The sequence below is a fragment of the Periplaneta americana genome, chromosome 7 (assembly GCF_040183065.1).
Source record: "Periplaneta americana isolate PAMFEO1 chromosome 7, P.americana_PAMFEO1_priV1, whole genome shotgun sequence".
Lineage (NCBI taxonomy): Eukaryota > Metazoa > Arthropoda > Insecta > Blattodea > Blattidae > Periplaneta > Periplaneta americana.
This window is the reverse complement of record NC_091123.1, coordinates 139,216,748-139,235,212: the sequence shown is the minus strand read 5'-3', so window position 1 is coordinate 139,235,212 and position 18,465 is coordinate 139,216,748. Positions and strand designations below refer to the sequence as shown.

At 34.0% G+C, this 18,465-nt stretch overlaps 1 protein-coding gene across 5 annotated transcripts in view; it reads left to right on the top strand.

Moving 5' to 3' along the window:
- LOC138703484 (serine/threonine-protein kinase Sgk3-like) overlaps nucleotides 1-18,465 on the top strand; it is a 58,278-nt gene that overhangs the window by 25,673 nt on the left and 14,140 nt on the right. For all 5 annotated transcript variants that reach the window (XM_069831381.1, XM_069831380.1, XM_069831382.1 and 2 more), the window contains 3 exons: nucleotides 32-127; nucleotides 13,564-13,700; nucleotides 17,822-17,968. In XM_069831381.1, coding sequence (XP_069687482.1) covers nucleotides 32-127; nucleotides 13,564-13,700; nucleotides 17,822-17,968 — 380 coding nt within the window. The remainder of the gene's footprint in view (nucleotides 1-31; nucleotides 128-13,563; nucleotides 13,701-17,821; nucleotides 17,969-18,465) is intronic.

The window sequence follows — 18,465 nt, the reverse complement described above, 5'->3', positions numbered from 1 at the left end:
TGTGACGCAAACTGGTTTATATTTGTTGTAGGTGTACAAAGTAATGGTGACAAGTGATAACCACAGCTGGTTTGTGTTCCGGAGGTACAATGAATTCTACAAACTGTATGAAATGCTCAAAAAACAGGTGAGTGTCTTATCTGTGCTCAAAAGTAATAAATTCTTGACGAGATAAATGGATGAATGTCTAGAGTTAAATAAATATCGGTAGTATTTTAATCTTTTATGTTTAGCTAAAATTAAAATTAATAAGTTACTAATAATTAACTAAAAACCAAGAATCAACAAACCATAGCAGAAAAGTTCATTTTCACACCCTGTGCATGGGCATGATATCATATTTCATATATTTAACCCCAGATCACATATAGATTGCTCATTCCTATGTTAAAATCGGTTGCACTTTGAAGAGAACAACCACCAGGATCACCACCCGTCTGCCATAAACGAACACGAGATGGCAGTACAGTCGCTAATGCAATTCAAATGGGAGTTATGATGTGACTCCTTATTTAACAACTAGATGGCAGCTTAGTAAACCTGACAAAAGTTGTTACCGTCAAAACCTATAACGCCGAACAATCTGTGTATATATAATCTAGGATTTAACTTAATTTCTTGAACTGTGAAACACAACAAATTGGTGTGTCGGAAAGAATGCTAAGGTAGCGAAATTCTGAATGGTTTAAATGGGAAATCATTATCATCTTCCTTTTCATGTTTGAGTCCTGAAAGAACCATTACCAGTCTACAAGAAGATTTCCTTCCATCTCTTTCTAGGACGACCCATGATGTTTTACCGTTTGATTGGTAATTTAAAATTGTCCTAGGGATTCTGGACATGGAAATATGAGTTGAAATAACCTGAATAAATACTTATTTAAAAATTACAAATAATCGGTAATTGTTTGTATAATAATAATCCGCGGCGCTACAGCCCGTGAAGGGCCTAGACTGACCAGCCAGCTGTTAGCCTCACGTCCACATGCTGAAGCAGAGTTGGACAATCATCCAACCAGAATGGAGGTATCGTATGGTTAGCACGATGATCCCCCCCAGCCTGTTATAGCTGATATTCGCAACCGGATTTCACTACCTATCGTAGCTCCCCAAGTGCATTACGATGCTGGGTGGGCACCGTTCCCATACACTGGCCGAAATTTCATGAGAAAATTTCTTCCCCCATGAGGACTCGAACCTGCACGCATTCCGTAATGCGAGTCCTAGGCAGGATGCCTTAGACCACGACGCCACGGCACGGGACAATTGTTTGTGAAATAAATAGATTGAAAACACAAACTGCTTTCAATGATTAGGCTATAATTTAACATGTACTACTGAAGAAGAGATTACATCTAATTCGCATACTATAATACAAACATAAATATGATTAATAAAGTCTTAAGTCTGAAGCTGGTTCAAAAATATACTACAGTGAGTCCCAGTGAAAGTTCCCAGTGTTCCTGTCGGCCAACCAGCAGCAGGTTCCCCTCCCCTTCGCCCCTCACTACTGCTGCTGCTTGCATCCACAAACTCATGACATTTTGCTGGATTAAAACTTAAGTAGTGTTATATTAATAAATTTTCAGAATTGGAAATCCCTCTTTTTATGAAAGATGCCAATTCGACCATTCTTACAAGTTCGTCTTCTCTTATTTGCTTAGCTGGTAAATCCCCTAATACTTACCTTATTTCGTCACTCCTGATTGGTGTTTATGTTATCCTTCAGGTATTAGCTTTCTATGTACGTGTCAAGAGAGCTAATATTAACTTTATTTATTAATATGTAAGGCACCAGACTCTCTTCATCTGGCGGTCGTTCAGTTACCGTTTCTTTGTATATTTTTTAATCCTTAATTTGGGTCTTATGTTCGTTTTATTTTTATTTAAAAAGGGATCTATTAATTTTCACCTTGTTTATAGTTTTGGTGGGACAACTTTTGAACTTATGATGGTACTTTATGTCTACCATTTTTAAACTTTAGTTATTTATTGACTTTAGCTCAAGGGCGTAAATAGCCATAGTTGCTGACGCACCCATAATGCTTGACCATCAATAATATCTTAATGTCATTTTCATACTCATTACTTCATATATGTATATCCTTCACCTTCGCGAAAGTGAAGACTAATTATTCATGAACTTGATACTGACATAGTTATGTCCTTAATCAGTATGGAAGTCACATTCTCTGATAATAAAGCACTTCTTGAATCAGGGCTCTCGCCTTTACATTTTGGAAATATTTTAACGCCTGCATTAATTTTAACATTTTCTGCTTCTTTTATTTTGACATGTTACGTCTATATACGACTTAAACTAATAGAAGAAAAAATGAAAGATTTTGTAGAATGGAAATTCGACTTTTGTTGCCATGGAAATATTTACGTCATATCCGATAAAATGACAATTGATCGAGTCCATTCTTTTACACAAGTGGAGTACGAAGGTTACAATTTATTTTTAAAAATGTTATTCAATTATTGTGTTTTGATATGGACGCGAAACAGACGTGTGCACAGTACATGTAACTGTAGAAAACGTAAAAGAAAATGAAGTGAAAATGCTGAAGTTGTACAGCTAGAACGAGCGGCAGGAACTAATAATGAAAACAATTATATAAACAGCTGCAAAAAAACACACTTCTAGAGAAGATAAAGAAAAACAAGTAGGTATGTACCAAAAATCAACAAAAAAAACTAGAAAATTGTATTTATTTATTCTCATTTCATTACCCTAATTCCTGTGTAGACTTTACACGCAATCATAGTGATTTCCTCGAATCCCTTGTCACTTTTTCCTTGGTCTTTCTTATAAGTGAAAGGTAGCCAGACCAAGGTGCTGACCACATAATTTTCTTCTAGTGCTTCGTCCATTTCCTTATCTTCTATAAACCTCAGTGACATGTATATGGACACTTGTTTGACATTTTATATTCAGTCGCTCGTATCCTTACACAATTAACCACGAAAAAGGCAGTTATTTCCTGCATGTTACACTTACCCAACTTATCGCCTGCAACTAAATATCAAAGTCAGACTGATAACGAAAATGACACGAGTCGTGAGTTTGTTACAACACTGGAGTTGCGTTCGTTTCGAGTAATGCATGCAGGCTATTCAACCTATCATTTCTTTGAAATGTAGCAATAGTTGTAATGTAACAGTAGGCAATATTTTAAAGAAAACGTGACATTCTTGTGGGATCTCTCAACTGAGCTTTATAAGGTAAAGCGTCTATATAGCCCACATGCCATTAAGGTGTACAGGAAGGGATGGGTATAGAGTTCCCATGCTCTCTGGATCTCAACACATTAGTCGAGGTCACACAGAGCACTATGTATGCTACGTATGCAAAATGTAGCTCTATGTTAACTAATCTTAGCTGTTACTTCGTCTGTGTTCTCTTTTGTCTCGGGGTTAGTATTTAGAATGTCAAATTTTTTAATCTATTAGGTACCAGTACTGTATTGCACATTTTTTTATAATGTTGCTCCCATTTCTTTTGATAAGATTTTATCTCTTCAACATAGTTCTATACTTTTAATTTTTTTCTTAGAGCAAGATTTCTTTTTTAGAACAACATTTCTTTAGTACTCCAAATTTGTGCTCCTAATTGTGGTATTAGAAATGCCATCTGTTGTGCTTCCGGTTTTTGAGAATCCTTTTCTTTAGAATGTGAACTTCGCTGCCATATATTATTATTGGTTTTGAAATGCTTTTGTGTAAGTGATCCAAACTTCAATTTTTTCAAAAGTAGGGCTTGTTTGAATTATTCAGATATTTTGTTTAATTTCACAACATTGTCATTTTTGTCGAATGTAACTATCTCGGAAACTTCTTTTCACAATTAATGAATTCCTAACTCTTTGTTCAGCACATACGTTTTAGTTTCTAACCCATCCCCTTTTATTTCCAGGGTTATCTAATCATGTATGCATGTGGTATTGTATCGACTGAATAGTTCTTGAGGAAGGAATTCATTTGCATATTAAATTATTAGGGAAAATACACTTTATCCTGTTACATGTGTTTAATCGTTTTCCTAATAATTTTTCTGAGAGCGGTATTTCTTGTTTCACGTAAATTAGCACATTTAAAATTATTTTTTGGGCAAGCACAGAAATACATGCACATCGTGCACATGGCAGAAGCAAACAATGCGTTCCTTATCTTTCTCGCCACCTTATGTCGTGCATTGTATGAATTTTGGTGACCATAATTTGTATTCATGCATGGATATCATTAAGGGAATGTGAAAGAATGAGCAAGCATCTTGTAAATATCGCACCCCTTCCTGTATTCTCAAAATTTTTCTCATTGAAGAAAATAAAGTAAGACCAAATAACTAACAGCAAATTATTTGGAATTAGGATACATTGGGTGGTGCAAAAGTAATTTTACACATTACATTACATTTACTTTCGTGACAGTTACTTAAATAATTCTATTTCTTTTTATGTTCAAATTTTTTCTCGTCTCCATTAACACGTAGTTGGAGTCTGTGTGGAACATTCTGACACACACGAAGACACAGCTCAGTACAGTCCAGAAACTCGAAGACATCTACAGTGTTAAGTGTCATAGATTTCCAAAACTGGGAAACCAAATATTTCCTTCCCTATATTTATATACATTATTTTTATTGTCTACAGCGAGGAACATTCCTGAAATTACGCCATGTATTTTTAAGATACTCTGTATGTGAATCCATTAACAAGTAATTTGGCGCCTCTTATTTCAGCATTTACAATTTGGGGCCGAGAATTCATTGTTAGGGAACTAACTGGAAGTCAGCAAATTAAAATAAATTTATAATTCGAATTGCCTAGGAACAGCACAGTAATGGGTCCAGAACAAATGCTCACTATTGGAAGTTAATTTTCCGGAAAATATTTCGAGGGAGTGCTTTTGGGTGTATGGCTTCGTGAGAAATGCTTTGGCCAAATGCATTCGGGTGTATGTCCATTAGTGAAAATCATCTTTCGGGAGAATAAATTCAGAAAAGTGAATTTGGGAGATTGATGGGGAATGTGTCTACCTCGCTTCCTTGTCCATCTCACCTTCATCTCATTACCATCATTCTCTTCCCTCCACTCACTCCATTATTTCTGGCCTTTGTCTTCTGCTTCATCTTCCTCCTTCTGCTGCCCGATATTCTATTAGATTATCTTATTCTAGTTGGTGAAACCATCGACTATACTGTATGTTTTTACATATATTTTACTTTGCACTTATTGTAAGATGCGAATGTTTTATCTTAGTTTCTGATAATAGTGCTTTCAGTTTTTAAATACTTTCGTTACAGACGTATCCAATGATAAAACACAAAGTCAAACAATGAAATGGATTCCGACAAAGAAAGTCTTATCTTGTAATCACGTAAAATGTAGTTTGTTGTTTTCCTTATGGTCTCGACCTGTATTCAGGAAAAATATATTAAATAAGAGTGTAAAAAGTTTTCCTTTCATACAGGCGCAATTTGATAGGGAGGAGATGTAAAATGAATGGAGATTCCGCCCTGCCCCCTCCTTATAAACTGCACAACTCAAATCAGGAACAATAATACCTCCTACTGCAATTTATTCAATACAAATTTATGAACATGTATTACTTCAAAAATAATAACATTCATAGGCGCCGACTTTGCAGGGACAAGGCACTTTCTGTCCCCTCAACTTACAAAGCTAAGAGGGTTCAACCCCCAATAAAATTAATAAGGAAGCCTCGCCCCTTGAAATAATTCGAAGAGCGATTCCTCATGTTGAAAAACAAAAATAATTAACTTGTTTGAAAGGTGAACTAGGATCTAAGCCAAAAATGATTATTCAAAATCCATAGAGAGGATCAACTGCTGCAGTGACTATGTTAGTGACGTAAAACTCACAATGCCCCCTCCCTTTCTTTCCTCCTGCATCTGAAATTGGTGAATCCCCATACATGATATTGTAACAGTGACTCCACCTCTTTGTATATGATCCTCATTTTTTCAGTTGTCCAAATCTATCAACTAGTCCACACCTGTGGAGTAACGTAACATTTAGCATGTCTGGCTGCGAAACCAGGTGGCCCGGGTTTGATTCCCAATCCAGGAAAGTTATCTGGTTGAGGTTTTTTCTGGGGTTTTCCCTCAACCCATTATGACCAAATGCTGGGTAACTTTCGGTGCTGGACCCCGGGATCATTTCACAGGCATTATCACCTTCATCTAATTCAAATGCTAAATAACCTAAGATGTTGATAAAGCGTCGTAAAATAAGCTACTAAAATAAAAGTAAAATCTATCAACTATTGTGAATGAACAGTAGCAGTCATAACTCATAAGTATTACCAAGCAGAAATAATCATATGGCATTAACAGTTCAATTAGCAGTGTATTCGAGTTATGAAATTTAAAAGTAACAATGGAATGATGGAGGGAAATGGGAGAACCATATTTTTTGCCTTATAGAGAGGTCAATATCTATCATGTATTGATGAAGGGGGGGGTTTGCATTTTAGTGATATTTTAAATTAAAATTAATACTGGTATCTATTATTTTTTTTATTTATTTATTGTTTTTAATTTTACTGGCCAGAGGCCATTTTCCTAAAGACTGCTGTTTTGCAGGTTTCTTTTTTCTGTTTCTTTTTCCTAAACTAACCCAAACATAACGCCCATGCCCGAGGCGGGACTCGAACCCACAACCCTTCAGACCAAGCCGCAGAGTCATTGCGTGCCTCTACGGCTTGCGCCACCCAGGTTGGCATTATTATTAGAGACCCAAAACGGATTCCGACCTGAAAGAACATGTTCATTTAGATTGTATATTTACATTGAAGCAGCTCATAGAAAAAAGAGAAGCAGTATTTAATATAGGAACAAACCTCAACATTTATTTAATGTGAAAAAAATCTGTATGCAAACACTACATGAGACATTTCTACATTGAAACAACTCATAGAGGAAAGAGAAGAAATACTTAATATTGAAACAAATAAGTTATCCCAGACATTTAATTAATGCAATAAAAAGTCTGTATACAAACACGACATGAGACATTTCTGGAATCATTACAATAGAACCCTGTTTATCTAAACTAAAGGGGGTGGAGTTATTTCGGATACTGGTAACATGTTTTTTCGATAATCTTCGGTAATGAAAGAAATAACTGTCATTTTTTTAGTTGGTTATTTAACGACACTACACCAACTACTAGATTATTAAGCATTGATGGAATTGGTGATACCGAGATGGTATTTGGCAAGACGAGGCCGATGATTTGCTACAAATTACCTGACATTCACCTAACAGTTGGGGATAACCTCGGAAAAAACACAACGCGATAATAAGATACCAGACTTTGTTTGTCCACTTGATTGGGTATCTGGCAGTCCAGACCTCATCACCAGTTTTAATCTACTCTTGAAAATATAGAATGTGAATCAAGGCACCGAAGTATTAATAGCTTGAAGGGATTGTTAGAGTAGTAAATTACCCTATAGAGGGCTATACATTGTCATAGAGAAATGTTCGGACACATTTGAGCTGATGTGAAAGTTATAGAGGTTATAGTTTTCAGACACAATTGGTGTTAGATATGTGAAACTTGTGTAATTATTCATATCTTATGGGAATTGAAAGCTGTCCAAAAATATTTGGATTATCATCAAAATATTTATAGAAATATTTACAGCAAGACTGGATACATCTGTCTCTTTTAAAATAACTACATAAACATTGGGATAAATTTGTACAATATCAGAACTGTACTGGTACTACTTAAGATGATAAACAGAAATAACTCGCATCATTATGACTAATGTCAGAATATGTTATCTGAATATTTTACTTATCTTGCATTTAAATATGTCGATATAAAGTCCAGTCATCTCCAAACAACATACTCGTATGTCTTATTTTGCGACCCTATTGACTGTTTTATACTTCAAAATGAGGAGAGATATATTGTCACATTTTGTTACTTGTGTTACAAATAGGGCCCGGAAGTTCACACCCTGAAAAATTACTAAATATCGACGCTGCACCTCTAAAATCTATGTGCATTTAAACAGATTTTTCAGGAGAAAAAAATAAACATCACTTTTAATTCCCTTGATTTTCAAAGCAAAACATGCCAATAAATATACACTAATAAATGAAGAGAAATTACTTTTCCTGTAACAGTACGAATACTGATGAGTAGAACTAACGTTAGGTAATTTGTTAAGTGTTGAATCAGAGTTAATTCCATTGTCTAAAATCAGCAGAGTTGCAGTTCATGACCAATGCATGACTTAGATTTTCAATTGAGAAACCGCATCTATTGTCCCTGAAGATGTTTTTGTAACGTCAAAACTTCTTTCCACGCCATACAAGATTATTGTGGCATATTTAAATGTTAGTTGTTCTTCAGACAGAGATAAATCTTTAGGTGAGAATGTCTCAAATATTGCACAACTGTTGGTATTCAGGATTTTTAAAATGTTAGTCACTTTTTCCTTTAGTTTTTACTAAATAATAAAATAAATAAACCTTACTGCCAGGAACAGAACTCAAATTAGATTTCGTTTCTTAAAAAGTGGCTAGTGACACATGTAAGGGATAAACAGCAGTTTCCTGTAACGTGATTGTTTTTGGAAAACCAGAAAAATGAGTAGATATAAATACAAAATTCCCTTTCAACCCATTGTTTGCCATTTGAGCTGTCTCAATAGATGTAGCATTACTCAAGTCCAACGAATTAACCACTATGCTTGTAGCATAGCATAAGACTGGTTGAGCCACGTTCCCCATTGGGTTGATACTGATGCAGGTGGAAGTGGAATATTAGGGCTACCAGTACTGTATTCATCTAAATAACTGAACTCTTTGATGGGCATTAAAAAAATGTTCTTTATGGAAACATACAAGTCAGTGACCTAGCACATGATGTTTGAGTATTCACATTATTCATCGCTGTGATTCATATATTGTCTCCCATGGAGCTCCTTGCTTTTTGCGTTCACAAGGAAAATAAAAAAAACTTGTAGGCCTAAATCTTATAAATATTCCATATAGGTCTTAAAGTATTAAAAATATTATGCGTTTATAAAAATGACGAAAATATGCACTTATACACAACTTAAAACCATGCTTAATAAACAAAAAAAAAAAAAAAAAAACAAACAAACAAACAAAAAAACAAAAAAAAATTGATAATTCGTATACATAATGTTTAAGCATATACAGGATTAACTATAAGTAATAGCATTAATTTCAGAGGGTTATTCTTTGAGATATTTCAAACAAAAAGTTTAATAGGTACAATTTGCTCAGTTTTGCTTTCTTTTCAAGACAAAACTTGTTTTATATGAAACATTTCATAGTGTGCTTTCGGAAAATCATTGATTGAATTCCCACTAGGGCCCAGTCAATTTCAGAGAGCAGTGTAATATGATAATAAATGATTGAAAGAATTTTATTTTTATCCTTTAAATGTGCAGAAATTCGATCCCAACAAATGTAATTTATCGTTCTGCAAAGGAATTTTACAATGTTACATTTGTTCAGATCAAATTCCTACACATTTAAAGGACAAAACTGAAATTCTCACAATAATTTATTATCGTAAGACACTGCTCTCTTAAACTGACAGAGCATATTGGGAAATCAATCAATGGCTTTCCCAAAACACGCTATGAAATGTTTCATATCAAACAAATTTTTATCTCGAAAAGGAAGCAAAAAACGAGCAAAATTGTATTACACTTTTTTGTTAAAAGATTTTCAAAGAATACCACTTGTAATTGTTGACATTTACGGTTTACCTTGTTATAGTTATAGTTACGCCCTCCAGGAATAAGTATGCAAATGCATACACTTCGGGACTTGAGTATAAATTACCGGTACCACCTCAGTATAACATTAGAACTATTAAAATGAACAGTACGAAGCCATTCCTTATATTCATTTTCCGTCTACATCACATCAAATAATTACCTACTGTTTGTTACATTGCAGATCTGCTGTTAAAAATGCAGTAGTGTGCAGGATCGGAAGACCTGCTTCTATATTTTACACATTCATTACTTTAATTTTTAAATTTGCAGTTGTACTTTTCACAGTTGTAAACTATACATTTATTCTGTATTTTTCTTCTCCAAATGACCTTACAGAAAAGAGTAGGCCTACATTAAACTTGACAGTTATGTAAACAACATGCCTTATCTCACTTAGAGGTTGACTTTAAGATAACCCATTAACAGGTAACAATACAAAATTACACTATACCCCTTTTCCATGTCTAACAATATTTTTTAAATTAAATTTATTAGCAGATTGAAACATATAATAATGACGATGGTGATTTAATTATTTTTAGGCACATACAGTGAAATTGGAACTATGTGTAACATAAAGTAAATAGTCATGCAATAATCTGCTTTTACTTCGTTGTTGTAACTTACAAATTGCAATTTATTATTAGGTATTACGGTATTATGCTACTGTGAATCTCCACTGTAGGCCTACACAAAAATTATAGTCCACTAGCACACAAAAAAATGGTGTTTATGGTGCCGTGTTCATGATGCTGAATGCCACTGCCAACATCACTGATTGATTCCATTTGGATCTATTCCAATTCAAATTCATAATTATATGGAGCTTGTTCCTCCACATTCTTTGGGCATTTGGACTATATCCCTCCTCTTAAGTTATAATTCATTGTGAGTTGTGATCATCTGTCGTCTTGTGTGTTTTTCCCCCATGCTCTCGGAAATTTAATCTGGAATAATTTTGATTATTTGGTTCTTTTATAGTACCTACAGACTGTCAAAAAATGATGTATTCTCTTGAGCCTTGAAATATTATCGAGTACATTTGTTTGAGATTAGCCCAGTAAAGTAGATAAATTTAAGTGATGTCATTGTTTCAGAAATGATATTTTCCAGAAAAAACTTTTGTAAATTGAATCACTTTAACAGAAATATCTTGTGGCATAGAAATCAGAGACGAATTTATAAATTGTGAGACCTTGGACTAACCTCGATTTTAGGCCCTGCAATTTTTTATTATTATTATTATTATTATTATTATTATTATTATTATTATTATTATTATTATTAACAAGTTTTCTCACTTCTGTCCTTTTAGCTCATTTTTGTGCAACTTCCTTGCAGCCTAGAGGCAAATCCCTCGCTGATAGAAAATAATGTGTCTATCATGCTAAATGTTCGAGTTTAAGTCCCAACGCCAGTTCTGTGGCCATAAGTGTATAAATATTAGGAGATTTCTACATTTCCATAACAGCCAAACATTTTATATAAAATTTCTTTTTATACATCTCGATTACATAACTTTTAACACTGTATCACTTCGGAATAAGTATGATAAGAACTTTCTTGTGTTAAATATTAACGTACCTTGTTAACATGTTTCGACCTATTTTCGGTCATCTTCGGAACTGGTCGTTGTTGGTCTTGGCGCCTCTTGTTTCCTGTGTGGGTGCTTTCGTAGTGTAGAGTCAAAGAGTGTATGTGTTTTGAAATTGAGTTGTGTGTTGAGAATATCGTTGGGGTGTGTTTTTGTGTGTCTGTATATTTCATATTGTTCTAGTGTGTTGAGTTTCTGGCTTTTTGGTTGGATGTGCAGTATTTCCATGTCTTTGTTGATGTCTCTGTAGGTGTGGTTGGCATTTGTGATGTGTTCTGCATGTGTGGAGGTGTTTTGTAATTTTGTTATGGCTGTGATGTGTTCTTTGTAACGTGTTTGAAATAATCTGCCTGTCTATCCTATGTAGAAGTTGTTGCAGGTGTTACATTTGAGTTTGTACAAACAAATACAACCACACAGGCGTATACAAACTCAAATGCAACATCTGCAACAACTTCTACATAGGGCAGATCATTTCAAACACTTTACAAAGAACACATCACAGCCATAACAAAATTACAAAACACCTCCACATATGCAGAACACATCACAAATGCCAACCACACCTACAGAGACATCAACAAAGACATGGAAATACTGGACATCCAACCAAAAAGCCAGAAACTCAACACACTAGAACAATATGAAATATACAGACACACAAAAACACACCCCAACGATATTCTCAACACACAACTCAATTTCAAAACACATACACTCTTTGACTCTACACTACGAACGCACCCACACAGGAAACAAGAGGCGCCAAGACAAACAACGACCAGTTCCGAAGATGACCGAAAATAGGTCGAAACATGTTAACAAGGTACGTTAATATTTAACACAAAGTTCTTATCTTACATATTCCGAAAATTTCTTTACCAACTGTATAGGCCTGAAAGTGTTAAAAGATAGATGGGACTGCCATTATTTTATATAATTTTATTTTTTGTGTATATAATATTAACAATACTATTACCAGTATTCAAAATATTCTGTACTTGTGTATGAAACTATATAAAATATAATATAAAGTTATGATAATAGCAACACGAAATGATGTGGAAAAGAAGAGGCAACAGAAAAGGTGAAAAGTAGTGTTGTACTGCATTATCATTCATTCCTTTCATGTTCCTTGCGTGTGTGAAGTGAGCTCATTTTCAGTAGCTTATCACATAACTGTCTTTTCGTAAGTCATTTGATTATATAACATACTGTACAGTTTTAGACATATCACGAAAAGTTATACAAAAGAGATAATTCTAAATGTACTTGCACAGACAATACAATCATAAAACTTAGAATATGTTCTAGAAGTGTTTTATTTTTAACGCTTCTAATATCACCATCCAAATAACTCATGGCCGACTATTTTTTTATTTTAACCTGCCCAGTCTCGAAGCATTTTAACCTCAACCTCAGATTAAGCCATTTGCGCATGTGTCAGCAGTCAGAATTCCCAGTTCCTGCTCTTAATCGAGAACCAATTTCGTTTGGAACGAATTCCTAAGCACTTTGGAACAGGAAACTGGAAGTTTAGAATCAGTTCGTCTTGTTGGAATGCACATTGAGCTATTGCGCATGAGCATGCAGTTTAGAATCGATTCTGAACTGTACTGGAACAGACCTATTGCTTCTTTTAGAAGGAAAATAAATCGGGTTTCCTTTGCTACAGACATACGACATAAGAAGAGCACTATTATGTGCAATATTTGTTACTTTAAAGATGCTCCTCCCTTCGAGATACGAAATATTTCACACTGCCAATTAGTAGAATTCAAACATGACTTATTATCCCACGTCCGTCGGCATTGGAAATCAATCCACCATTGTGCCTTACATTAAAGAGTAATATATATTATATTTAAATTATGGACGATTAAGTTATAATTCTCGATTTTCTGTAACTTGAAATGTTGTCATTATGAAAGTCTGTATGAATTAAATTACAAATGTGTATGATTTCTTACATAATCCGGATATCACCGAGTAGGTAAATATTAAACAAATAACAACTATTGCAACTTTGCAATAGAGAAGTTACAACCATATTTATTAAATTCCAACTGACATTAGCAGAAAAAGTACGAACAAATTATGTATGACTTTGTATTTGTAAATTGTGGCATGTAATATATCATAAGTTTACAAATAATGTTTGTTTTTAGGTTCCAAATGTACAACTCAAACTTCCAGGAAAGAAACTTTTTGGAAACAACCTTGATCCACAGTTTGTGCAGTCTCGAAGAGAAGGTCTTAATTCCTTCATCCAGCAGATCATGACAGATTCAAGATTCAGACAGTTGTAAGTTCTTAGCATTTATTTTTTTTAATTTGCAAGCATTAAAATTACATCGGGAAGTATTCTTATGTCCAGTGTTCAGTGCCATGCTCAGTTTTCAAATTTTGTGAACTTGTTTTCTTTTTTTCACGAGACCATTTTGTCTTAATCACTAGACTATCTCTCTACTTCACGCCATTTTACCCATAACGAGCCTATATTATTACTGCAACTATTTTACTTCCCATAAACGTATTTTTTTGTTCCCTGCCGACATTTTATTTCTCTTACAAACCTATTGTGTCCTCTGGCCCCTTTGATGATCTTCTCAATCCACCACTGTGGAGTAATGGTTAGCCTCCCTGACCATGAGATGAGCGGGCCTGGGTTCATATCCTGGTTGGGACAAGTTACCTGGTTGAGGTTTTGTCTGGGGTTTTCTCTCAACCCATTAAGAGCAAATGCTCTCAGCATTTGACCCCGGACTCATTTTGCTGGCATTATTACCTTCATCTCATTTAAAAGTTAGCTAACCATAGCAGTTGATAAAGTGTCATAAAATAACCAATTTAAAAAAATTATCTTCTCCATTTATTTTGCTCTCTAGCAGTTTTCACTATTCACTCCTCTATTTTTCATGCTTGCGCTGTGTGTGTGCGTGAGTGCGTGCGCGTATTTTTACGTTGTGTTGAATATCTAGGATTGCCATACATCCCAGATTTTCGAGCACTGTGCTGGAATCGAGATCTGTGTTCAGCTTCCCAAAAATAATCTTCGAGATGCATAAATGTACAGATTTTCAGTGAACAAGAAATAAAAGAAAAGAAATTAGCGTTTCCTTTCCTTTTACACCATGTTTCTGCATTTTCGTCTGTGGTAGAATTCACCTTTACTCTTCTGAGACCAATGCCCCTATGAATCATGTGTTTTCAAATATGAACTCTTTATAGATCGACGAAAGGAATAAACTGAACTGGACACTGTCGGAACATGTGTGAATCAAAAACCCATTTTTTCGATTTATCATGTGAACATTTTCATTAGAAAATACTTAACAATAAAAATTTAGTGAAATGACCAGTACTTCAATAAATCCATGATTCAAGGAAGTACTCGTATGTGTGCATCCAGAATGATGAAAATGGAGCAGGAACATCTCTGTAATGTGAGTAAAAACTCACATTATTCATATTACCAGTGCTGTGATTTATTTATAGCAATATAGCCTATATAAAACTTTTTTTGTTAAGTGTTTTGATTGTTTTAAAGTTTTAGAATATTGTATATTTGCTACACATCATATAATTCAAAGAAGTTAATGTATTTTTGCCCCCGTCATTATTTCAGACCGAGCAGGTTAGTAGAGACGGAACCATCTTGAAGTCGTATTTGGGAGGCTCAGGATCAGACCCCAAAGCTGACCCATCTGTATTTTGGGGATTTTGCCAACTCGCAAAAGCAAATGCCTGATTGGAATTTACTTTTCATATACCCCGAACATTCTGTTCCTCGTCTATATATGTGTTCGTGTTGTCTGTAGGAGGTGGTCTTTGCGTCGAACTGATCCCTCACCAGGGGAATCCTTCCATTGTCCATATCTCGTGTGTGATCCAAAGAATTCTCTCTCCCTTAAGGCATTGGCTTGTAAGACCCAGGAAGGAGATTAAACGGATAAAGAAAAAGTAATTTCGCACATTTTTCATATGGTAATCCTATGAATGTCGCGATTTCTTCTTTAGTCTTTGAGGGTCTTAATAATCCGTAAACAGAATATGAATTTGCAGAAACTAATTTATAGCATCTAAAATTCTTCATATCCAAACTTAAAATTAATTTTTATTTGTTCTTTCAAGTTTATGAACAGTGAAATGAAACAGAAGTGTCACAGTATTATAACAATATTGTTTATTTTATATTCCATTTAATGGTTTTATAAATAATTTAATGCAATGTTTCATGTGCTTTTATACAAAAAAAGTATATAGAATCAAGTAGGGATAATATGATGTAGTAAAAAAAAGTCGTGCTAATTTGATACAGACTTTAAAGTGTACCAAAGGCTCAGTTTGAAAATGTTTAAAACTCGGTTATAGAAGTACATTTTATGCTCTTGAAGGACCAATATTGAACAAAGTTTAAAAAAAAATCATTTTCAACTTTATAAATGTATTAAAAGAAAAGACAGTATTGTTTCTTGAAATAACTTTGATGTGATACCAGTACCGGTACTTGCTTACTTTTGTTATTGCTCTTGAATGAATAAAGTTAGAATAATTTTTAGATTTTACGTTTACTCAGAATAGTGTCAGCTTCATATTTCTCTAAAGAAAAGCTGTGAATGTTAAGCACTCTAGCAGTAATTGAAAACCTCTCTCAAATAAGGGTGTAACCAACAAATCTATACCAGTAATACATGTTTCAGGAGAAAAGAAAATACCGGTAATTTCAGGGACATTATTTCCTTAGGCCTTTATTTCCTAGTAGAACCATTCGATTAATCAAGGATACAAGTTTATTCAGCTAATGGATACATTCATTTATTTCGGAATATATATTATACATCTTTCTGGTGTTAAATTCTATCGTACCTAGTTAACATGTTTCGCTCTGTTATTGTCCTTCTTCAGAACTCTCCAGAACTTCAATAACAGGCCGAAACATGTTAACCAGGTGTATTGTATTGTATTTATTAACATTCCATGGTATTCATACATGCTTACAGCTAGAATATGGAACAAGTCAAAAAACTTAATACTATTATAAAAATCTTAATTTATAGTCACAGTCTAGATGAAATATATATAGACGAGATTTACAATATAGTCTACTAGTACAACACAAAGTTTTAGTATCAATTTCATGATGTGTTATTGAATGTCATTAATTCACCTACAGAATAGAAAGCGTGAGAAATTAGGTACTTCTTTAATTTGGCCCTAAATAATTTTATGTTTTGAGTTTCATTTTTTATCTCGATAGGGCGGCTATTAAAAATTTTTACTGCCATATAACGCACTAGATAGAATTTAACACGAGAAAGACGTATAATTCATATTCTGAAGTGATATAGTGTTAAAAAGTTGTGTAATTCAGATGTATTCATTTATTGTTATGAATAACACCGAAGTCACATATTTAATTAATTTGATGTTACATCCTTTGTCGAGGGATGTCTTCAATTAGTATCTTAATGAGAAGAGCTCTTATGATACACATTTTATAGCTATTATGATAAACTTTTTAGAACTAATATGATACGCTAGAAGGACTATTATGCTATTATGTTTACAATGAAAGAAATTGACGAAATTGATCAATTTTCTTACTTAAAGTAATTTATTACCTTTTGAGGGGTATTTCATAACTTCTCAGTTCTTGAGGGATGTATGAGTTGACATGTTGGCATGGCACCTACAATGCAGTATAAGTTTAAAAAATCATTCATATTGACTTATTTTTACTTATTTACCTAACAATTTTAACTTAATAGTCATTCTCCTTACTGCTAAAATTTAACACAACTTTGTAAAGTACATTCATCATTATTAAAAAAAAACGTATTTTATTTTAGCAATACAAACTGTATCATAATTTTCTCAGTCTATTTCCTTACATACTGAAAAATTATTTGGACATACAGCAATATTCTAGCAGTGGCAGTACGGTGTTAAAGTTTCAGGAAATTGTATACATTTTTGTGAGAAAAGAAGGTAATTATAAAAGTTGCTGAATCTTTAGCCAATTTTAATCTGATTTCAACCAAACTTTTATAGGTGTTACAGTAACCATCTGTGTGTATCACATTAGCCTTACTTCATTGCTCTGTGTAATATGGCCAGATTTATAGAACTTTATCAGAATAGCCCTATAGGTGTATCACAATAGCCCAATTGTTTTAATTGATCCATTATTAGAAATAAAAAATAAATTTAACTTCAGATCCTTCATATATGTCTGAAGTAGCACATGACTTTGTATATGCTTTGATAGAAAAATTACAGCAAAATATTTATTTTTTGTATCATAATAGCACTACTTGACCCTACTTAATTTTATTTATTGATGGAGTATTAATGGTTCTAACATAAACTTAATACTTCATTAACACTTATACATTATATTCGTGTTTTATTGTCCTTACGCAGACCAGAAGTTCGTGAATTCTTTCAGCTGGACCGACGTAAACTCAGTTCAGAAGACGGAAGTGTGGAAGATGGTGAAGAAGAGAATGGTGGAAGTGATGTTAACAACAGTAATGAAAAACTGAATCTAGGACCCTCAGAAAGATCACAGTAAGTCTTAACATTGCCTGTAGCAACAGACTTATATGTCAGATCATTCTTTCTTCTTTATTCTTACTAAATTCTATTGTCAGATATTGTTGGTTTCATTAAATTCCTTGCACACTTAGGCTGATACCAGGTGGACGAGATGAAATGCCACTGCTCAACCAATGGCCTTGCATGCTATTAGGGTAGCCTATCTCCCACCAAAGTGTGACCGTAACTTGCGGCAAGATACAAATCTTATTAATTTTTTCTTTCTGTATAGTTATTTATAATGTTGCACAAGCTTCTGCGACAATTATTTATTTTCTAGCATAAATCCTCCTACAACTACATCATCATCACTACCATACATACATGCATACATAGTGTTCTGCTAAATGGTAGGTCTTTCACTGCAAACCCAGCATTCTCCAATCTTTCCTTTTTCTGCCTTCCTCTTACTCTCCACATATGATCCACAGATCTTAATGTCGTCTATCATCTGATCTTCTGCCTCGAAC